Genomic DNA, 21,185 nt, shown 5'->3' with positions numbered 1-21,185 from the left:
CTGGCAGGGTGTGTGTGTGTGTGTGTGTGTGTATGTGTGTGGGGTTTGCTTTGTCATTCGTACCCCGGCTGACGCGGCCGGTATGGCTGCATGCTGGACTGCCCTCAGAAGGGGCCGCGGCGCTGCTCCCGGGACGCCCTCTTACATAAGGACGCGGCTGACTGAAGCACATGTCAGCGCAAGGTCCCCACACGCAGCATACCACGCCGTTCGGTTCTCACACGCCAGGCGGGAGCCCGCGGCGCCGCACCGCACGGTGTACTCCGACGTGGGCCTCCCCACAGCGAGACGCAGCCGGATAACCGCGAAGCGCACCTTCGCAACAAGGCATAATATAGGATGTTATATTTATAGGGCCTATTTATAAGCCTCTATTTAACTCTTTTCTGATAGGCCCAGCCACGCGTCTATGCCTTATCCTGATTGGTGTGTCCTTCTGTCCTTCAAAGAGGCGGGCTTAAGGGGCCGTGTTGCCTCAGCAGGCCCCGGGATTGGCCTTGAGCGGCGCGGCGGCGCCTTCGATTGGCTACGTGGGTCGTCCGTCCGAGCAAAGGAGGCGGGGCGGGCGGCTGGCTAGTGCGGGGCGGGCGGGCCCCGGAATTGTCATTTCTTTGTTTCCGAAGGCGGAGGAGGCTCGGCGCCCCCCTCCTGCCCCCCCTCCCCCGGTGCTGGCTCCATGTCTGTGTGACCGGCCGCAGGGGTAGAATTCAGGCCCGACGCGGGGCAGGCGGCGGCGGCGGCTGAGGTAAGAGGCGGCGGCGGCGCGGCTCGGGCACCGGCCCCCCAGCGGGAGGATGAAGCGGCGGAACGCCGACTGCAGTAAGCTCCGCCGCCCCCTGAAGCGGAACCGGATCACCGAGGGTATCTACGGCAGGTGAGCGGCGGCGCCCGGCGTGGGCCAGCGGGTCCCGGGCGCCGCTCTGAAGGGGCCCGGCCCCGTTATGTAACCCCCCGACTAGGCCGCATGCCCGCGCCGGGGGCTCGCCTGAGGCGCGCCGCCCGCGGAGCGCTGGGCCAGTCAGCCGAGGGTCCGCCCCGGGCCACGGGGTGTGGCGAGGGCCAGGCGGAGGGCGCGGCGGGCGCGGGCGGGAGCCACGGGGCCGCCGTTGGCGGTGGTGTGCCGGGGGGAGGGGCGGCACCCCCGCGGCCCGGAGCCCAGAAGCCCGGGGGTCCCCAGCAGGCTGTGCGCCCGGCCCCCTACTCAGCCCGGGTCACGCTGGGCTCGGGAGTTGGCTGCCCGAGGCTCGTGGACGCGTGCGACGGGGAGAGCGAGCCGCCAAAGTTAGGAGCTGCCAGGGGCCCGGGACCCTCGGGCTCGGGGCGGGGCCACGCCGGCTACTCTTCTGCCCTTTGCTACCTCACGGGATCCCTACCTTGGCCCGGAGCGCCAAGGCTGATACCCCCAAATCATGCCGGTGTCTCCGCTCCAGACCGAGGCTTCTCTCAGTTCCTCAGCAAACATTTTGACAATTGCAAGCAGATACATTGCTCAGAACCTTTAGCAGGGATTCTCTCCCAACTCAGGTTTGGGGATTTTTTTTTAACCCCCCTGTTCATGAAGGAAAGTGTTGTCCCTTTAAGTAGAAATTGAATCCACTCTTCCTGGAGAGAAGGACAACAGGTTCATGGGGCATTTCGGTGACGGTCACAGCTTCCCCAAGCCCAATTTGTGTGTGGCGGTTATTTTCTGGGAATGCCTATTTCAGTGGCGAAGTAATTAGTTTACAAAAGAGAGTGCTCAGCGTGTGGCCATAGGCTTTACTTGAGTCCTCTTGGCGCCTCACGGTTTAGTTCTTGCTGAATCTTGGAGAAATATGGGAGGTACCTGGTGACAGCCAAGTTGTAGTTAGCATACTGTACACCTTGCACATGCGGTTGTTTACACGTGTCAGGCGGCTGCCCTCCACAGGCAGGTGACTTACCTAAATGTGAAGGGGGAATTCTTTAACTTTCAAAGGAATAAGAAGTCACAAATCCTAGGATAGACCCTATGTAAGGAGCCATCGGTCATATTCATTCAACAAACGTGCGTACTATTTGCTCAACAGTCAGTCAGGACACAGCTGTTAGTAAAACTGATGAGCATGGTTGTGAATCAGATGTAACAATAAGTAAAGTTGAAAAAGCAAACCCCACATTTCCAGCCGATTGGATGGGTGGAGGCAAGCCTGCGTACTTACTATAAATTCTTGAATGAAGGAAGGCTTTTTTCCTTCGCCATTGAAAACATTAGAAGAACTTCCCATTAATAGCAGCTCGAGAATAGAAAATAGAAAAAGTATGTTAAAGTTGGCAGGTTAGGACCCTGTGGTATTTGAATTTCTATTCACAGTCACATAAGATGAGCCCCCCTCATGACAAGATTGGAAACAGCTGTGTTGTTTGCCTGGCATGTTTTAGCTTGTTTTTTTTTTTTTCCTATTTAAACAAACACCTGGTTTATGACTTGAACCTCAGCAGCTTAGCAGTTGATATGGAGCTCCTCTTTTAATGATCTGTTGTTATCCTAATGGGTTTTAGACTTTGAATTACCTTACCCTAAAGGTTAACAGTAAATACTCTGTCTGTCATTCAGTTTCATGTGTAAAACGTCAAAAAACTAAATGGTGCTTCAGCTCCCAGTTCTGTCTGCTCTCAACTCTGTTGGGCTTTGTTAAATATTAATAAAGGAACATAAATATGTGTCTACTTGTCTTTCTTGTTTGAGGCACAGAGTATTTCATTTCTCCTGTCTCTGTTTCTTAGTGTTACGGAGTACTGAAGTGGGAAAATCATACAGTGTTTTACCTCCTTTTTGTTTTTAAGTACTGTGTTGGAAAACTTCCAATATTTCTTAAGGAAACAGAATGAGTGGGCTAGTTATAAATTAGGACTTTTAGGATTCATGCATATCAAATTTCTGTTGATCATCAAATTAAAGTCTGTATTCAATTCTGTTTCATGCCATCTATTGCCTGTTTTGTTTCTGAACATCTGGCCAATTTCATCTCATTAAAAAGGAGCCCTCTCCCCAAGGGCTGTGTTGACAATTTTGATATCCACTGTCTAGTCTACTGTTTGATAGCCTCACCTTTTTTGTGGAGTACTGTGTTCATGTTACTCTGCTCACTCCTTTGGCGTATGTGAGGGAGCAGCTAGGATGAAAAGCACTGGACTGGAGCCTACCAGAGACCTGAGGTCAGACTCAGAGTCCAGCCTTGATGCTCTGGACCAGTCTAGAACGTCCACTGCTTCGAAGCTTACTTCTCCCATCTGTTAAATGATCTTTGAAGACTATGTGTGTGTGCATATATATGCATATATATAGTATATGCATATGTGTGTACAATATAGTTGGTACACATATGCATATACAATATAATTTGTGGAACTCCTTATAAATCCCAGTGAGTTATTCAGACATTGTTTACCATATTATTGCCATTACAGTCTACTCTTTAAGGAGGCATGAAAGGCTGTTAGAGTTGATCTAACCAAAGCCCAAAGTTGACTAATCATAACATGGGGCCACTTTCTGCTCGGTGCTGCTTTAAAACAATGGCTCTCAACCCTCCTAGTGCTGAGACCCTTCAATACAGTTTCTCATGTTTTTGTGACCCCCCTAACCATAAAGTTATTTTTGTTGCTACTTCATAACTGTAATTTTGCTACTTTTATGAATCATAATGTAAATATCAGTGTTTTGTGATGTTGATGGTCTTAGGGCACCCCTGTAACCCCCAAAGGGGTTGTAACCCACATATTGAGAACTGCTGCTTTAAAAATCTTGGTGCTTTAATCATGGGCAGCTATTACTGAGGTGATTGTCAGAGGAGATCGCTCATTGTCAGTATCATAGCTCTGTTGGAATTCTGTTTGAGGGCGAAGATGCTAGAGAATGTTAATCTGAGGTATTAATGCTGTATATATGTACATATGATGTGTGTGTGTATGTGTAATGTATATATATATACACACACGTATATAATACACATATACATGAGGAACTGTATTGAGTCACAGCACTAGGAGGGTTGAGAGCCATGATTTTAAAGCAGCATCTAGTAGCAAGTGTTATGATTAGTCAACTTTGGATTTTGGTTGGATCAAATCTAATGGCCTTTCATGCCTTCTTAAAGATATATATATGTGTGTGTGTGTGTGTGTATGAATATATGTATATATTATGTACTCACATATATGTATATAGTGTGTATATGTATTGTATATGTACAGTACTACACACATAAACATGTCCATCATCTAAAGATGCAAATAGTCTCTGAAAATGTTATTCCAGTCAAGTTAATAATTAGGATTAAAAGGAAGGAAACGGGAATGGTGTTTTTATTAATACTAAGAGCTCCTATTAAGTGTAATTTAAAAAAAAAATAGCTGAGCCACCACAGAACCTAAGAGGTAGGCAGTCACTATTCAGGCGTTAAGTGGATAAACACATAAATATAAGCTAATACATTCTGTTTATTGAAAACCTCCCTTGTGGAGCTGTGGCAGCTATAGGATAAAACATAGGTCTCCACCTTCAGGGACTTACTGTCTAGTAGGTCCTAGTAATACTCTTAACTTGTACAGTGGCTTAGAGGCTTCAGAGAACCTGGGGTTCTGTCCAAGTAAAAATATTTCTGTTGGAGCAGACTTTAACTTTCTGTTGTAGTTGTTCACCTGACCCATTAGCAGCTGTTTTCTTTCTCCCTGTGCTATTTTATGAGATAGACAGTTGCCACTAAGAGAGAGAATGCTCTCCAGCTGAAATGAGGTAGACTTGAAAATTATGAAAGCAAGTTAGCAATAATGAAAACTCCATAATTACTACACATGGAAGTTCCTGGACTTCCTGGTTGTGAGTCCCTCCTCCTGGTGCCCTTACACCGGTCAGTGCACTGGGCTTGCTGCTGAGCAATCTCATTGCAGGTGCTGCTTCTCCTGGGGAGGTGGGCTGCCTGTTGTGTGGTATCTAACTCCGGTTATGGATAGTTCTCCCCTACCACACTCTCCTCTTCCTTCTAAGACTTTAAAAGAGGAAGGTATTTAGATAAAACCATGTTAATTATAAAATGTGGACAGAAACATATTAAAGTATATTTCAAGCCTCTATATTTACAATTGTTACTTAAAAGAGTAAAGTAGAATAAGAATTTTAATTCACATGTGCACATCCAGTTTTCAGGAAATGGTTTTCTGTCTCTGTTTCTGGTAGTTGAAGCTCGCACCTCTTCATTGTGAACTTACAACACTTCCTGTGTTGGACTCCACTTGAAGTGATGCCTGAAGCTTACAGTGCAGTTGTGGACCTGACAGCATAGGGCTTTAGGACCGCCCTACATGAGACTTTCTTACCTGTTTTTCATGAATAGTCCCCTGGCCTTCCAGGCTCCTCTGGAGTTGCTGTTAGAAACCACGAGTCCTTCCCGCCCTCCTTTCCTCTCCAGTTTCCTTTTCCAGACTCTTGTCTACACAGCGCTGCCTCTGGAGGATTCATTTGGGTTGTTGTTCCTGCCTCTTTAATGATGTTTTCTAAGCCTGGCTTTAGATTCCTTTGGGCTATGTTTATTAAAGTCACTGGAGGCTGGCTGCCTTGATTGTACATGTGTTCTGCAACTGGAACTCCAGATTCCAGTGTCGCAATCTCACAGCCTGCAAGCATTTCTGTAATCTTGGTAGGCATTGACTTCAACAGTCTGAACCTGTCTGTCATAAAGGACCTAGGTACAGGCTCTGTATGTTTTAGATGCCCTTTGGGAAGGAGTGAGGATAATGAATAAATCAGTGTTCAGATAAACACTTAGGTCCATTATTTCTATAAACTACAATTAAACAGTTTGTCACACTCAAGTGTTTGTGTTTTATTTTTTTGCCTTTGGAATATTTAGAAGGGGAAAAAAACTAGTTTCCAGTGTGATTCATACTGTCTTAGTTTTGGTAGGTTAGTTTTTTTTTTTAAGGTTTATTTTTATTCATATGAGTACACTATAGCTGTCTTCAGACACACCTGAAGAGTACATCAGACCCCATTACACATGGTTGTGAGCCACCATGTGGTTGCTGGGAATTGAACTCAGGACCTCTGGAATAGCAGTCAGTGCTCTTAACCGCTGAGCCATCTCTCCAGCCCCGGTAGGTTAGTTTTATTAGGTGTTTTGAAAAGCCCTTCAATGTCCCGGAGAGATGGCTCAGTGGCTCAGAGCTCTGGTTACTCTCGGCAGAGGACCTGGGTTTGATTCTCATTACCAACATGGTAGCTCGTAACCATTTAACTTCCGTGCCAGGGCATCCAGTGCTCTCTTCTGGCCTCTGAACAGCAGCAGCAGGCGTATATGGTTGTACAGACATAAGCACAGGCAAAACACCCTCCCCATACACCCCTCACTCCCCCCCCCCCAACAAAAGAAAAGCCCTAAAAGTTATTGCTGCTGGGTTGAGGAGTAGAGGAGGGGACATGACCTTTTCTGTTGTAGGAGCTGTATTCCCTTGGTTTCTGTGATGATTGCTTAGGGCCCTTCTTCTGAACCTCCACAGTCTGGAGATTGATTTAACTGTGGGCTTAGGAACTTGATACTTCTACTAATTTCTTATTCTTACTATGTACCCTCTCTGCTATGGACTTATTTGGCGTTCTCTGAATGTTTCCAGAGGCTTTTTCTAGGGCCATTTCTCTCAGACTTGCCCACTGGGTTTGTGTGTCTCTCGGTGTGTGTTTTTATTTTCTAGGCTGCTAGCATCTTGTGGAGTCTAGAGGATCAGGCAAAAATCTCAGAAACATAAGGCCAGCAATATGGGTTCAGAAGGTGCAGGCATCTGCCACCAAGCCCCGCACAACCTGACTTCAGTCTCAGGACTCACCTGGTAGTAGGAGAGAATTGTCCTGTGACCTCCACACATATATCACTGTGTATGCACACACACAAAATAAAATCAAACTTAAACCCCCAAACCTCGTTAGGTAAAATACTGTAATTGAGATATATATATATAAAGTGAGGCATTCTATACTGGTTGTTCTCTGGGCTTACTCAGTTTGGGTGTAATTATTTTACTTGGACAGTTTTCAAGAATTGGGTTCTGAAGAAAAGTTGGCTGTGTACCAACTGGCTCAAGTGCACACAGGCAAGAGCACACACACCTTTGCTAGACTTTCCATCATGGATTTCTTCAGACCTTTAGATGACTGCTTCCTCAGGACCTTGCCTTTAGGCTCATGTGTCCTGGCAGTGGAAACTAAGGCAGGCTTAACAACTTTTAGGATTATTTTTGGAGGCTTTGTTCTTTAACTTGACAATCACCTTACCTTACATCAACTGGGTCTCAGTTCATCAGACTTTACCTTTTAAGACACCTTATACTACCAGGGTCCTTCCATGACATTGCCTTCATTCCTTTCTAGTTTCCTAGTTGCCATTAAGGACATTGTACTCACTTTGAGTGCTAGGATTATAAACTCAGAAGCAGTGTGCCCCTCACTGCCATCTCCTATGGGAAGTCAGAGGCTTTGCATATAGTGAATTGGAGTGGTGGAACTCACCCATGTTAGATGGTTCATGTGGTGGCCTTTCCTGATCTCTATGGGCATGTACCTGGTACACGGACATACATGCAGGCAAAATATCCATATACGTAGAATAAAATTTTTAAAAAGGTTTGTATTCAAACGTAGTTTTAAACTTTTTTACACAGCCGGGCTGTGGTGGCGCACACGTTTAATCCCAGCACTCGGGAGGCAGAGGCAGGTGGATTTCTGAGTTTGAGGCCAGCCTGGTCTACAGTGTGAGTTCCAAGACAGCCAGGGCTACACAGAGAGACCCTGTTTTGAAAAACAAAAACAAAACAAACAAACAAAAACAAAAAAAACAAAACTTTTTTACATTTATTTTATATGTTTACCTGCATCCCTGCATGAATACCACACACGTGCCTGCTGGCTGTGTGGACTAGAAGACTGAATGTCAGGTTCCTTGGAGTTGGAGTTGTGGAAGTTGTGAAGCACCATGTGGTTGCTGGGAATTGAACTCAGGACCTCTGGCAGAGTAGTCAAGTGTTCTTAATTAACCTCTGAGCCATCTCTCCAGCCCCCCAACTTTTCTTTTTTTTTTTTTTTTTTTTGGTTTTTCGAGACAGGGTTTCTCTGTATAGCCCTGGCTGTCCTGGAACTCATTCTGTAGACCAGGCTGGCCTCGAACTCAGAAATCCGCCTGCCTCTGCCTCCCAAGTGCTGGGATTAAAGGCGTGCGCCACCACCGCCCGGCCCAACTTTTCTTTTTAAGTGACATTTTTCGCATGCATTCATTGATTCCTACAAGTCAGGTGACATAGGCAGGCAAGTATGGGAGTTTTAGGCCAGCCTGTTCCACACAGTTTCAGGCCAGCCAGGACTACATAGTAAAACTACATTAAAAAAAAAAAAAAGATGGCTATTGAACTCATTTTTTTTTTGACAGTTAAACTTTATAAAGAACCCTTAATTTTAATTATTTTTCTGTAATTTTATAGAGTGGTTACAATTTATCAACTGGGAATTTAAGAGCTGAGTTTTTATCTTGAGTAAAGCATAAAGTTTAAAAAAAACTTGGTTCTAACTGAGCTACACAGAGAAACTGTGTCTAAGGGGAAAAAAAAAAGCCCACAACTTTGTTCTCTTAAGAAAAAATTGTATTAGACGGGCGGTGGTGGCGCACGCCTTTAATCCCAGCACTTGGGAGGCAGAAGCAGGCAGATTTCTGAGTTCGAGAGTTTGAGGCTAGCCTGGTCTACAGAGTGAGTTTCAGGACAGCCAGGGCTACACAGAGAAACCCTGTCTCGAAAAACCAAACCAAAAAAAGAAAAAAGAAAAGAAAAAAATTGTATTAGATTTATTCATTTTATGCATGTTTTGCCTACATATGTATGTGCACCGTGTGTGGGTTTTGTGCATGCAGGGTTCAGAAAAGGACATTAGATTTACTAAAAATAAAGTTAGAGATAATTGGGAACCACCATGTGGGTGCTGGGAACCGAACCCAGGTCCTCTGCAACAGCAGTAACATCTCTTTTTTTTTTTTTTTTTTTTTTTTTTAAAGATTTATTTATTTTACTTATGAGTACACTGTAGCTGTCTTCAGACACACCAGAAGAGGGCATCCGATCTCATTACAGATGGTTGTGAGCCACCATGTGGTTGCTGGGATTTGAACTCAGGACCTCTGGAAGAGCAGTCAGTGCTCTTAACCACTGAGCCATCTCTCCAGCCCCATACGCTCACTTTTGACCTAGGTCTTTCTGGTATTCATTTTAGCTACAGCCATGCAGAATTAACAGTTTTCTGCTTTCTATACTTTTTTAGTAGTGCCCTGACCTGTTAGTTCCCTTCCTATTATTCAGGTTTCTTTCCTGTAAAACACAATGTCCTGCCTACATCACAGTTAGGAAAGAATGAGATAGTTAATAGGCACACATTTATGAAACTGACAAGTGTGATATAGATGCAAGCAGGGTGTGATAAAGTAGATCATTGTGTCTGTGGAATAGTAGATTTACTGTAAGTAGATTGCTTCTACTGTACAATATCAGCACAATTGTAAAATTATTTAAAATTTTTATTGTGTGTGTTGCTGCCTCAGTAATTTTTTTTATAGAGGCTATGTGTTATATGTCACTTGTTTTCTTTTTATCCCCAACCCCATATAGTTTATGCTATAAAAATTCCCTACTGTTCAAAGGGTTTTAGCAGTTAGGCTATTGCTCAGTGGGTAGAGGTACTTGTGTAAGCCTGAGGCCCTGAGTTTAAGCACTCTCACCTGCATAAAAGCCAGGGGTGGTCACGGTGGTCCTGTAACCCTAATGCTGTGGGGGTTTTGAGACAGGAGGCTTACCAGGGCTTACTGACTGCTGTGGGTTCAGTGAAAGACTGTCTCAAGACAGTAAGGCAGCTAAAGCGGCACACCAGGCCTCCTCTGCCACCATGTGGGCACAGGGTTTCACACACACATGCAACATGCACCCCCCCCCCCCCCCCCCCAAAAGTGTTTTCGAAGCAGAAATTCTAGAATTTCAAAGTCTCTGCTTGAATTAGGTCACAGTATCCGTTCTTGATAATTTTGTGATCTGTTCAGCTCTTTAGATGTATCATACCCCTAAACTTTTAAAAGTCTATTTTAGTGATTTTCTTTATATATATATATATATATATTTTTTTGATCTTCGGAATCATCATTTTGGTTTTTCGAGACAGGGCTTCTCTGTGTAGCCCTGGCTGTCCTGGAACTCACTTTGTAGACCAGGCTGGCCTTGAACTCAGAAATCCACCTGCCTCTGCCTCCCAAGTGCTGGGATTAAAGGCCTGCGCCACCACCGCCTGGCTTTTTGCTTTTTTTTTGAGACAGGTCTTCACTATGTAGTTATGGCTGGCCTGGAACATTTTTTGTAGGCCACACTGGCCTTAAAACTCACAGAGATCTGCTTGCCTCTGCCTCTTAAAGGCATGTTGCCCCACCCCCTGAATGGGAGCTCTTTTGAGGAAGTGGAATGGTGATTATGCTGTGGGCTGGAGGATGAGCAGGAATAGAAGTGCTTTGGGTAGTTTACTTAGGTGGGGAAATGGGATGCTTAACTCCAGACAGCTTCTGTGTTTCTCGATGAAGCTGGTTAACAGTCTGGAGCAGAGCTGGTTATCTTTGTGGACAGTCGCTTCTGAAAGATCATGACCATCTCTTGTCTCAGTTCATTTCTCTTTTCGGCAGGTATGGGTAGGTTGGGTTTTCTTTTTGAATCCATCGGGTTGGGATAAAACTTGTCATCCTCTTGCCTCAGTGATGAACTAGCTTTCTTAAGTCTGCCTGGCTACGTTGCCTGCCTGTCTCTCTGTCTGTCTGTCCATCTGTGTGTGTGTGTGTGTGTGTGTAACTGAATACTTGAGACTGTAATTTATTTGGATATGTGTTTCTTGGCCTGGGGATGTTGCTTAGTTGGTAGAGTGCTTGTCTGACATTCAGGAAGTTCTGGGCTTGACTGTTAGCACTGCGTAAGCCAGGCTCTGATACATGCCTGCAATGCCAGCACTGAGAAGGTAGACATGGTAGGGGTAGGGGGTTACGACTGGGATGTAAAGTGAATAAATTAATTAATGAAAAAAAGAAGGGCCTGGCAGTGGTGGCGCACGCCTTTAATCCCAGCACTTGGGAGGCAGAGGCAGGTGGATTTCTGAGTTCGAGAGTTCGAGGCTAGCCTGGTCTACAGAGAGAGTTCCAGGACAGCCAGGGCTACACAGAGAAACCCTGTCTTGAAAAACCAAAAAAAAAAAGAAAAGAAAAGAAAAAAAAAGAAAAAAAGAAGGTAGAAACAGGAAGATAAGAAGTTAACATCGTCCTCAGATACATAGGAAGCATTAGAGCAGCCTGGGCTAGAGATCTCAGCTATATATATTTCAGGCTAGAGAACCAGCCTGGCTAGAGATCCCGTCTCAGTATATAAATGAATGTTATATAAGTGAATGTATAATTTTCTTTGCTTGTTTTTGTTTTTTGTTTTTTGTTTTTGAGCCAGGGTTTCTCTGTGTAGCCCTGACTGTCCTGAAACTCACTCTGTAGACCAGGCTGCCCTTGAGCTCACAGAGCTCCTTCAGCTGTCTCTGGAACGCTAGGGTTAAAAGCATTTGCTACTACACCTAGCCTAGAAATAAATATGTAACGTCTTAAGTTCCTAGAGGTGTCTTTTCCTTTCTTTGATGAGGTCTTGATAGGGTTTCCAGGTTGTTTTTGCACATGCAAGCTCTTACCTTGGCCTTCTGAGTATATGATTACAGGCATGTGCCACTGTGCCTGCCTGTTGCTGCCTTTCCTCCTCTTTTGTTAAAGGTTTATTTTATTAGTATAATGTATGTGTCTGTGCAAGCAGTGCAGGTGCCCCTGGAGCTAGAGGTGACTGTGAACCACCCATGTGGGTGATGGGAAGGAGCTGCCATCCTCTTCTGGAACAGCAAGTGCACTTCACGCTAGCCTACTCTGCAGCTTCTCTTGTGTTTATGAAGCCACGAGCCTTCACTAAGGCCTCACTCTAATGGCCTTTTCTAATCCCTGTTACGTTTAAGGCTCCATCTCCAACTACCATCAATAGGTGAATTTAAAGTTGAAGTTTCAACCTGAGTTCCAGAGGAGACACCATGCCATGCTGCCAGTGTTTCTCAAGTGTTAACATATGTACAGGCCAGGAAGCTGAGAAAGTACAGGGTTAGGTTAAAAAGGTCTGACTGGGTGCTGAAGTCTACTTTTCCAGAAAGTACACATATACTGCTACAAGATTTTCCCTCTTTTCTACAAGATTTTTCTACAAGGTTTTTACTGCTGTGCTGTAAATGAACAGCAAGGCTGCAGTTACAACTGGCCAGTGAGATACTTCAGTAAATCGGATGAAGGGGTAGACCAGTCATTCTGGCAGTGCTGGTAACAGAGAAGGCAAAGGGTATGGCAGGACAGATGCCATGCATTGAGAATGAAAGGTGATTCATAGTTGCCATTATGAGCAGACAAGGAAGCCTGGATTGGGACAGATGGCTACCAGCAGAATGTTAGTTTGGCTAAGGAAAAGGTTAGGGACTGAGGATGGATGGCTAGCCTGTGGTAATTATGTGTACTCCAGACAAGTAGCTAGTGACAGTGGAAGGTGCACCGCTCCTGGAAGGAAGAATGTTCACCACTCCTCCTCACTAATTATAGATGGTGAATCCATAGACGGAGCATGTTGCTAGGTGGAGCCACAGAGAAATGGCTGTAAAGGACACTTGTGGGACTAGAGAGAGGGAAAAATCTTGTAGTTATGCTCTAGTTTTAAAGATTCCCCATGCCTAAGCCAAGTGATAGCATATTTTTTTTTCTTAATTTCACTGGCAACTTTAATAGAAGCATATGATGCTATCAAAAATGTTATAATTTTAGAAAATATTTTGCAGTTATGCTTTAAATTTTATTCATAATATTTTATTTTTTTGGTTTTTCGAGACAGGGTTTCTCTGTGTAGCCCTGGCTGTCCTGGAACTCACTCTGTAGACCAGGCTGGCCTCGAACTCTCGAACTCAGAAATCTGCCTGCCTCTGCCTCCCAAGTGCTGGGATTAAAGGCGTGCGCCACCACCGCCTGGCTCTCATTTTATAATTATTAGCAAGTAAATGTTGTTTGGAGAATCACAGTATCATCAAATTAGCCATAAGTTATATAAAGAGCTATGTATGTAAAAATGTATTCAATCATATTTTCTCCTCATGGTTGAAAAGAAGTGTCTTGAAATGCCCTTGGGATGGCATCTCCTTTAATTTGACAGAAATCTCAGGACCTTCAGCATACTGAAGGACAGGAACTAGTAAGGTGTGCTTTGTCTGCTGCCTTTTGAGGGGGAGGGGTGATGTAGTGAGGCTGAGGGCAACTGAGCCAGGCAGCTTTCGAAAACTCTAGAACTCAGAAGGCTGACGCAACTTGGTAGAATTCAAGACTGGGTCTGGGGGAAAGTCAGTTTTGTTAATTAGCCCATCTCTACATTTTAAAAGAGACCTTTCTGAAAAGGGAACCTGAGGACAGTCTAGGATGTGGCATCGTTTACCATTCATATTTAACTTTGTCTTTACTTCTAAACTGAGACTTGGCAAAAAGTGATTGTCAAGGAATATCAAATTAAAGTTCTGAAAGTGAACCCCCACCCCTCAGCTGGAAATTACAGAATTGGGGGGAAAAAAAGACAGTAATCAAAGACTATTTCTCTACTGCCTTACTTTTAAATGATTAGGATGTCAGAAATTATTGAGGCTGCTGTTCTATGGACAGTGTTGCCCAGTTATTGAAGCAGTGTTCCCAGCTAATGTGGTGTTCTGCCATGCCTCAGGTGCCTTTGGACTGAGAGCATTTGGTAGTACTGTTGGTTTCCACCTGGGGATAATGATGACACTCATCCAGCCAGATCACAGGGACAGCTCCAGAGATGGTTCTATCAGGATGTGGCCGGAGCTCAGTTAGATCAGCCTGACTTAGGTCTTCAGCACATCATATACTAAGTGTGCTGGTGCACACCTATAATTATAGCACTTGGGAATTGGAGGCAGAGAATGACAAGAAGTTCAGGGTCATCCATGGCTGTGATGTGAGTGGGAGACCAACCGTGGACTCATGAGTACATGAGACTGTTCCAGCAAACAAGCAAAATAAAACAGGGCTGGAGAGAGACCCAAGTTTGGTTCCCAGACCTACTTTGGGCAGATCACAGTTGCCTATACCTGTAGCTCCAAGAAGTCCAGTGTCCTCTTGGTGTTCTCAAACATTGTATTCACATGCACGTACCTGCACTCAAACACAGGCATATACATGTAATTAAAAGCAAAATTACAAAAACAAGAATAAAACTCAATTTCTTATATTGAAAGACAAGGAGAGGTAGGATCCAGAACTCAAGTATAGATTTAGGCTGGTGGTTGTGGCACAAGCCTTTTTTTTTTTCTTTTAAGATTTATTTATTTTATTTGAGTACACTGTAGCTGTCTTCAGACACACCAGAAGAGAGCATCGGATCCCATTACAGATGGTTGTGAGCCACCATGTGGTTGCTAGGAATTGAACTCAGGACCTCTGGAAGAGCAGTCAGTGTTCTTAACCACTGAACCATCTCTCCAGCCCCCTGATGATGATATTATAAAAATTTACTTTGCAACGGAAATATTTCTATGTTGATGTGCTCACATCCTCTGAAACCTGAGTTTCTGGTAGTTGTGAGCAGACATGAGGATGCTGAGAACTGAACTCTCTGCAAGAGCAGAAATTGTTCTCAATCACTGAGCCATCTCTCCAGGTCCCTAGTGTTAACGTCTAACATTAATTCTTAGAACTTCAGAGAGTTTTGCAGTAAGTCTCTAGGTAAAGTCTGATGTGGAAATCAAGAAGCCCAAGTCCACAAACAGTCCCATGCCATCTGAAGTCCCATCTTCAGTTTCATGGCACTACACCTTTGCTGGCCATTTAAAGATAGAACCTACACTCTCCTTAAATTCACAACTGATGATGGAAAATGAATGCTAAATAAAAAAAAAAAAGTCCTACAGTTACTTAGAATTATAAATGACTTCAAATGTTTCCTATGGTCCAGAACTGTTTTAGACACTAAAAAAGGAAAGCTAGTCTCTTGGCCATGTTTTAAAGGTTGTAAAGCATGTGGAAGACCTTGGGGTCCATCCCTAGCATCACACACACAAAAAATTAGGCATGAAAATATATTTTGATGTTATATACACTAGTATGCATACACTCAATGGCTTCCAGTTCCTTAAACATGCACCAGCCCTGTGACCCAGAAACTCACTCCTGGGTGCCACAGACTCTCATAGGAGTGCTGGGTCAGCCTACTCACCTGTATTTTGTTTAACCAGCTGTCAAAAGGTAACTCAAATCTACACCTGAATATTCTCCCCTCTCTTCCTCTCCGCCTCCCTCCCTCCCCTCTCTCTGTTTTGTTTTTTTGAGACAGATTTCTTTGTATACCCTTGCTGTCCTGAAACTTGCTCTGTAGACCAGGCTGGCTCACAACAATCTATAATGTGATTTGATGCCCTCTTCTGGTGTGTCTGAAGACAGCAACAGTGTACTCACATATATAAAATAATCTTTTTAAAAAATTTGATTACAATTTCTATTTTTTATTTACATTATTATTATTATTATTATTATTATTATATGTGTGTGAGAGAGAGGAAGGGGCAGTGGTTATAGTGGTTATTCCCTGCCAGTAGTCAGAGAACAACATTCTCCTTCTGCTGTGAAACTTAGGGATAAGCTGTTTTTATTCTTTTGCTTCTGTGCCATTTGCTGGTCCAACCTTGCTTCTTTTTTTTTTTTTTTTTTTTTAATTTAAAGAACATCTAAAGCCAGGCAGTGGTGGTGCAAGCCTTTAATCTCAGCACTTAAGAGCAGAGGCAGGCAGATCTGAGTTCAAGGCTAGCCTGGTCTACATAGTCAGTTCCAGGACAGCCAGGGCTATACAGAGAAACCCTGTCATGGATCATCCTCCCCCCCCCCCAAAAAAAAGAGAGCAACTAAATATTTTTAATATTTCATTTTGTGTGTATGAGTGTTTTGCTTGCATGTTTGTCTGTACCATGTACATAGAAGCCGGAAAAAGATGTTGGATCCCCTAGAATTGTAGTTATGGTCAGTTGTGAGCTGCCATGTGGGTGCTGGGAATCACACGCAGGTCCTTTACATAAACAAGTGCTCTCAACTACCGAGCCATCTTTTCAGCCCTTGAAGGGCAATTTGTAAGTTACATTTATGTACAGAAAACTCAGCAGTGTACAGTTAACCCATGTTGGTGACAGTTCTTTGTCCTTTACTTTTTCCAACTTGGCAGTGTGAGCCACAGAGATTGGACCTAGGACATTACTTTCCCAATGACAACAGATCTCATCATGTCTGTTGTTATCATTGGCTCTGGTAGCTTTCACCAGCTCAGCCAGGGTCTTTGTCTTTGACCTAACCTGTGTCTTCCTGTGGCCCAGATACTCTACCTTGCCTGCTCCCGATGCAGCAAGGGACCTCCACCTGTGGACACAAGGCAGGAAAACCACTAGTTCCATTGAGTCTGTAATGTATAATTGCCCCCAGCTAAGCATTCCTGTTTTCTACCAAGACAGTGACAATATTGGGGCCCACTCAAAGTGCAGGTGGTCTCTTATCAAGGATGTTTGTTCCTCTTGTCAGCAGTTTTCTTCTTAGCTTAGGCTGGCAGTGGCCTGTATTGTCTTTGGTCTGTATTGTGGGTTAGCTCAAGCAGCTGGGAGGCTGTCTTGCCTGTCTGGCTGTCCAGGGCTTGGGTGAACTGGTTAGCCTCAGGAGACACCAGTCAGCCTTTCACCACTGCAGCCAGATGTGATGCAGTCCTTTGACCGGGTCGAATGTTAGGTCTCTGGTGAGATGTCCTGTCCAGTGCCAGAGTGCTTAGGCTTTGTCTGACTCATCATCTCCTGCCTCCAGCTATTGCTTCTTTTTAAATTTTGAGACAGGGTCTCTCTACATAGACCAGGCTGGCCTTGAACTCATAGAGATTGGCCTGTACTGAGATTAAAGGGACATGCCACCATGCCTGACTCTTCTCTTTTTCATTTTCTGTCTGCTCCTGGGCTTTCTTGCTCTGTAGATCAGTTAACAACTTTCTGAAGTTTTGTGTGTGTTTCTACCTAGCTTTTCCGGGATAGTTTTATGCTTTCTCCTGAATGGCTTATTTCCTGTGAGTGCTGAGTAGTATTACTTGGTGTAGAACTCTAAAATTGGTTTTCTTTCCTCTGTTAATTTACTTTTGGTTTGTAGCTGGCTGCTAGTATCAAAATGGTCAGTGGTAATATCCCCTGTGAATCTGGAGGCAAGTGTGCATTTCTCTTGGGAATCATTCCGCTACAATGTGGAAGTTCATTCAGCTGGTTACATTTTCATAGGTATTCATGTATGATCAGTTTTTAAAGTTCACATTTTTAGTTTAGGATCTTTCTAGCCCAGGAGTGGTTGGAACTTGCTGTGTAGCTCAGGCTGACCTCAAACTCTTGATTTTTCTGGTCCAGCTTTGTGCTGGGATTGTAAGTGTATGCCACTGTTCCTGGTTTAGAAATCTTTTTTTTTTTTTTTCCTCAAGACAGGGTTTCTCTTTTTTTTTTTTTTTAAATATTTATTTATTTTATTGATGAGTACACTGTAGCTGTCTTCAGACACACCAGAAGAGGGCATCCAATCTCATTATGGATGGTTGTGAGCCACCATGTGGTTGCTGGGATTTGAACTCAGGACCTCTGGAAGATCAGTCAGTACTCTTAACTGCTGAGCCATCTCTCCAGCCCAGGGTTTCTCTTTATAGCCCAGGCTGTCCTGGAACTCAGAAATCTACCTGCCTCTGCCTCCCAAAGGCTGGGATTAAAGGTGTTCGACACCACTGCCTGGCTAGAAATCCTTTTCTTTTCTTTTTTTTTTTTTTTTTTTTTTTTTTTTTTTTTTTTTTTTTTTAAGATTTATTTATTTTATTGATTAGCACACTGTCTCTGTCTTCAGAGACACCAGAAGAGGGCATCCAATCTCATTACGGATGGTTGTGAGCTACCATGTGGTTGCTGGGATTTGAACTCAGGACCTCTGGAAGAGCAGTCAGTGCTCTTAACCGCTGAGCCATCTCTCCAGCCCTAGAAATCCTTTTCAATAACCGAATTTGTCCTGCTCTGGAATTGACAGAATTTCGAATATAGAAATAGAGGTTTATTAGTAGGTAAACTCTTCGTGCAACTAATGACTGGAAAATAGAGTTTCAGATTATATGAAAGATAATTTTTTTTAAAAAGAACTGTCTTATTAAGCTCAGTACAGTTGTTACATATGCATGCTAACTGACTTCTCAAAGCATGGTCTATTTAACATGAATAGGAGGGAACTCAGAAGACACATTTTCTTCTCGAAGTCCTGGATGTTTGAAGATTTTCCCTTTAAAAGATATTTTTGTGCCCTCAGTCTTTGGGAGTGACTGGTGTCTTGTCCTGTGAGTTAGCTTTGGCATAGTTTTGGGAAGTCAGTTACGTTTTGTTTGGTCAGTGCACATGAGTGCTGTATAGAGAAGCAAAGGAAGAGAGAAAAGCACAGATCTTTGAAGCATGCAGAGGTGAGTAGCAAAAATTTGCAACTCTCAAGCAGTCGTGGAGTGTGAGGAAGCAGCACACTTTAGCCATGACGTTCTCTTCTAAGGAAGAACAGCTTGAAGGCTGTCATTCTGAGAGGGTTGCAGTATTTTAAAGTCAGTCACTTAGCACATCTTAAAAAATAGTGGTGAGATTCGGGTGTTTTTCTTCCGTCTTAAAAGGAACTATGCACATTTGGCTGTCGTCTTGATAGTTGTGAGGCTCCGAGGGATGGAGCCTTTTTACAATCCAGGTGGCCAGAGGTAGCTCTCTGAGCTTTATCCTATTGGGCTTAGGGTAAATGAAGTTATTTTTATCTATTTTAAGCAGAAACGGTAGATTCCTATTTCTGATTCTTCATGCATGACCTTGAATCTCTTATTTTTGTATTTTGCAGTACATTTCTATACCTGAAATTCCTGGTAGTGTGGGCACTTGTCCTCTTGGCCGACTTTGTCCTGGAGTTCCGATTTGAATATCTGTGGCCATTCTGGCTTTTCATCAGAAGCGTCTATGATTCCTTCAGATACCAGGGACTGGTATGTTTCTATTGCATGTTCTCCAACTGTGAGGGATTTAGTTACCCTTCTAATTAAGAGAATATCTAAGGTGGCTGATACTGACCTGTTTTAAATGGATTTTATTAGGAATAAATTAGCTGTTAGCAATGGAAGTACCTGTTTTGGGATGAGTTAATTGGATCTGTAGATTAAAACTGGACTGTTCTAAGCCCACTGACGAATGGCTCTGTTTTGTCCTCCTCCGCTTGAGTGGGGAGAAGGGTTGGGTGGAAGATGACAAGAGGGGCGTACCGATGGAGGATTCATCGTGGCCTAGTATTGCCCTGGAGTGCTCTGGAACTAAGTTGTCATTGAGGCAAAGCAGTGATTTTCATTGGTCTCAAGACTCCTTTTAAGTAATTAAAAATTCTTGAGAACTCCAAAGAGCTTCCTTTAGTGTAGGTTACAAAATAAGCCAGGGGTGGTAAGGCACACCTTTATTTAGTCCCAGCACCCAGGAGGCAGAAGTAGGAGGATCTCTGTGAGTTCCAGCCAGCCTGGTCTACAGAGTGAGTGTCAGGTGAGCTAGGGATACAGAGACCCTGTTCTCAATAAAAATCAATCAAATAAATAACAATTGAAAAAACAAAAGAGAAAATAAAACAAAAAGTAAAATTATTTATTAAGTCACTGAAAATAACTATTTACCCAAAAAATCAAATAGAAAGGAGGCTCTGGTTTTTAGAGCTCTCTGTTTGGAAGGATCTCAGGGCCACTTGAGGAGTCTCTAGACCACAGGTTTTAAATTATCCAGTTAGAGCCTGGACACAGCCTGAGCTTATTCTTTTGACTTACGTGTTATTTCTATTGTGTTCCATAGCTACACCCTACAACTAACTCTCCAGTCCAGGCCTGGCGCTTTGGTCAGAGCAAATCCATGCTTCCAAAAGATGGCTTCAAGCTTATGTCTTAGTGGTAATGAACAGTGGTGTCCAGAGGAAGGCAGCATTATTAATATTACCACCAGCATATTTCTTGCCAATATTTTGGTTCATCTGCATTCCAGCAAGCTTTAAGAATGAAGCTCTTTAGGAATGGTTTATGAGGAAACAGGAAGCTTTTCAGTGTTAAAGTTCTTGTTCATTCAGGTAAAACCTGCCTTTAGAATCCCAATGAGTTCACGGTGGTCCAACCTCAGTTTCAGCCCAGTTCATGTCCTTGGCTTAAGAACCATGAACAAGAGCACTCTTTAATGTTGAAGTAGCTACTGCTTTTTAGTGTATGTGCTGCTCAAGCAAGCTTATAACCACTGCTTCCCCCTGGTCTATTCTGAGTGTTTGAAATTTCCTCTTGTTAAATTGCTTTATATTCAGCAGTTTTGTTCAACAAAGCTTTTAATAGCATACTTGAAAATAACAAATTCTGAAATGTGGCTTTTAATTTGCTTTTTTTCCCTGTCTTTAGGCCTTCTCAGTATTTTTTGTTTGTGTAGCATTCACTTCAAATATCATATGTCTCCTCTTCATTCCCATACAATGGCTTTTTTTCGCTGCTAGCACATATGTATGGGTCCAGTACGTATGGCACACAGGTGAGTCTTAATGACTTCTTAGTTAGGAATTTTAGATGCAAGTTAATGAATTATTTAGATTGATATTTTAAAGTTCCTTTTCCCTTTTTTTTTTTTTTTTTGAGACAGGGTTTCTCTGTGTACCAATACATCTTAATATGTTGTTTGGCTTGTGGTTGTGGTTTGTTGCTTTGTGGGGTTTTGTTTGTTCTTTGGTTGTAGACTTGGTTATTTGAGGCAGGGCCTTACTAGGTAATCCTGATTGTTCTGTAACTGACTGTGTAGGCCTGGCCAGCCTGGAACTCAGAGCGATACTCCTGCCTTTGCCTCCTGAGTTCTGGGGTTATAGGTGTACCCTACCTTACCTCCTCCTGAGTTCTGGGGTTATAGGTGTACCCTACCTTGCCCCTCCTCCTGAGTTCTGGGGTTATAGGTGTACCCTACCTTGCCCCTCCTCCTGAGTTCTGGGGTT

At 43.6% G+C, this 21,185-nt stretch overlaps 1 protein-coding gene across 1 annotated transcript in view; it reads left to right on the top strand.

Moving 5' to 3' along the window:
* The first annotated feature begins 623 nt into the window (after positions 1 to 623).
* Positions 624 to 21,185, top strand: part of Maco1 (macoilin 1) — a 62,129-nt gene continuing 41,567 nt past the window's right edge. The window contains exons 1-3 of the mRNA XM_028759882.1: positions 624 to 874; positions 19,041 to 19,182; positions 20,608 to 20,734. Coding sequence (XP_028615715.1) covers positions 795 to 874; positions 19,041 to 19,182; positions 20,608 to 20,734 — 349 coding nt within the window. The 5' untranslated portion in view covers positions 624 to 794. The remainder of the gene's footprint in view (positions 875 to 19,040; positions 19,183 to 20,607; positions 20,735 to 21,185) is intronic.

The sequence above is a fragment of the Grammomys surdaster genome, unplaced genomic scaffold (genome assembly GCF_004785775.1).
Source record: "Grammomys surdaster isolate TR1022 unplaced genomic scaffold, NIH_TR_1.0 126313, whole genome shotgun sequence".
NCBI lineage: Eukaryota > Metazoa > Chordata > Mammalia > Rodentia > Muridae > Grammomys > Grammomys surdaster.
This window is presented reverse-complemented; position numbering and strand designations above follow the sequence as displayed.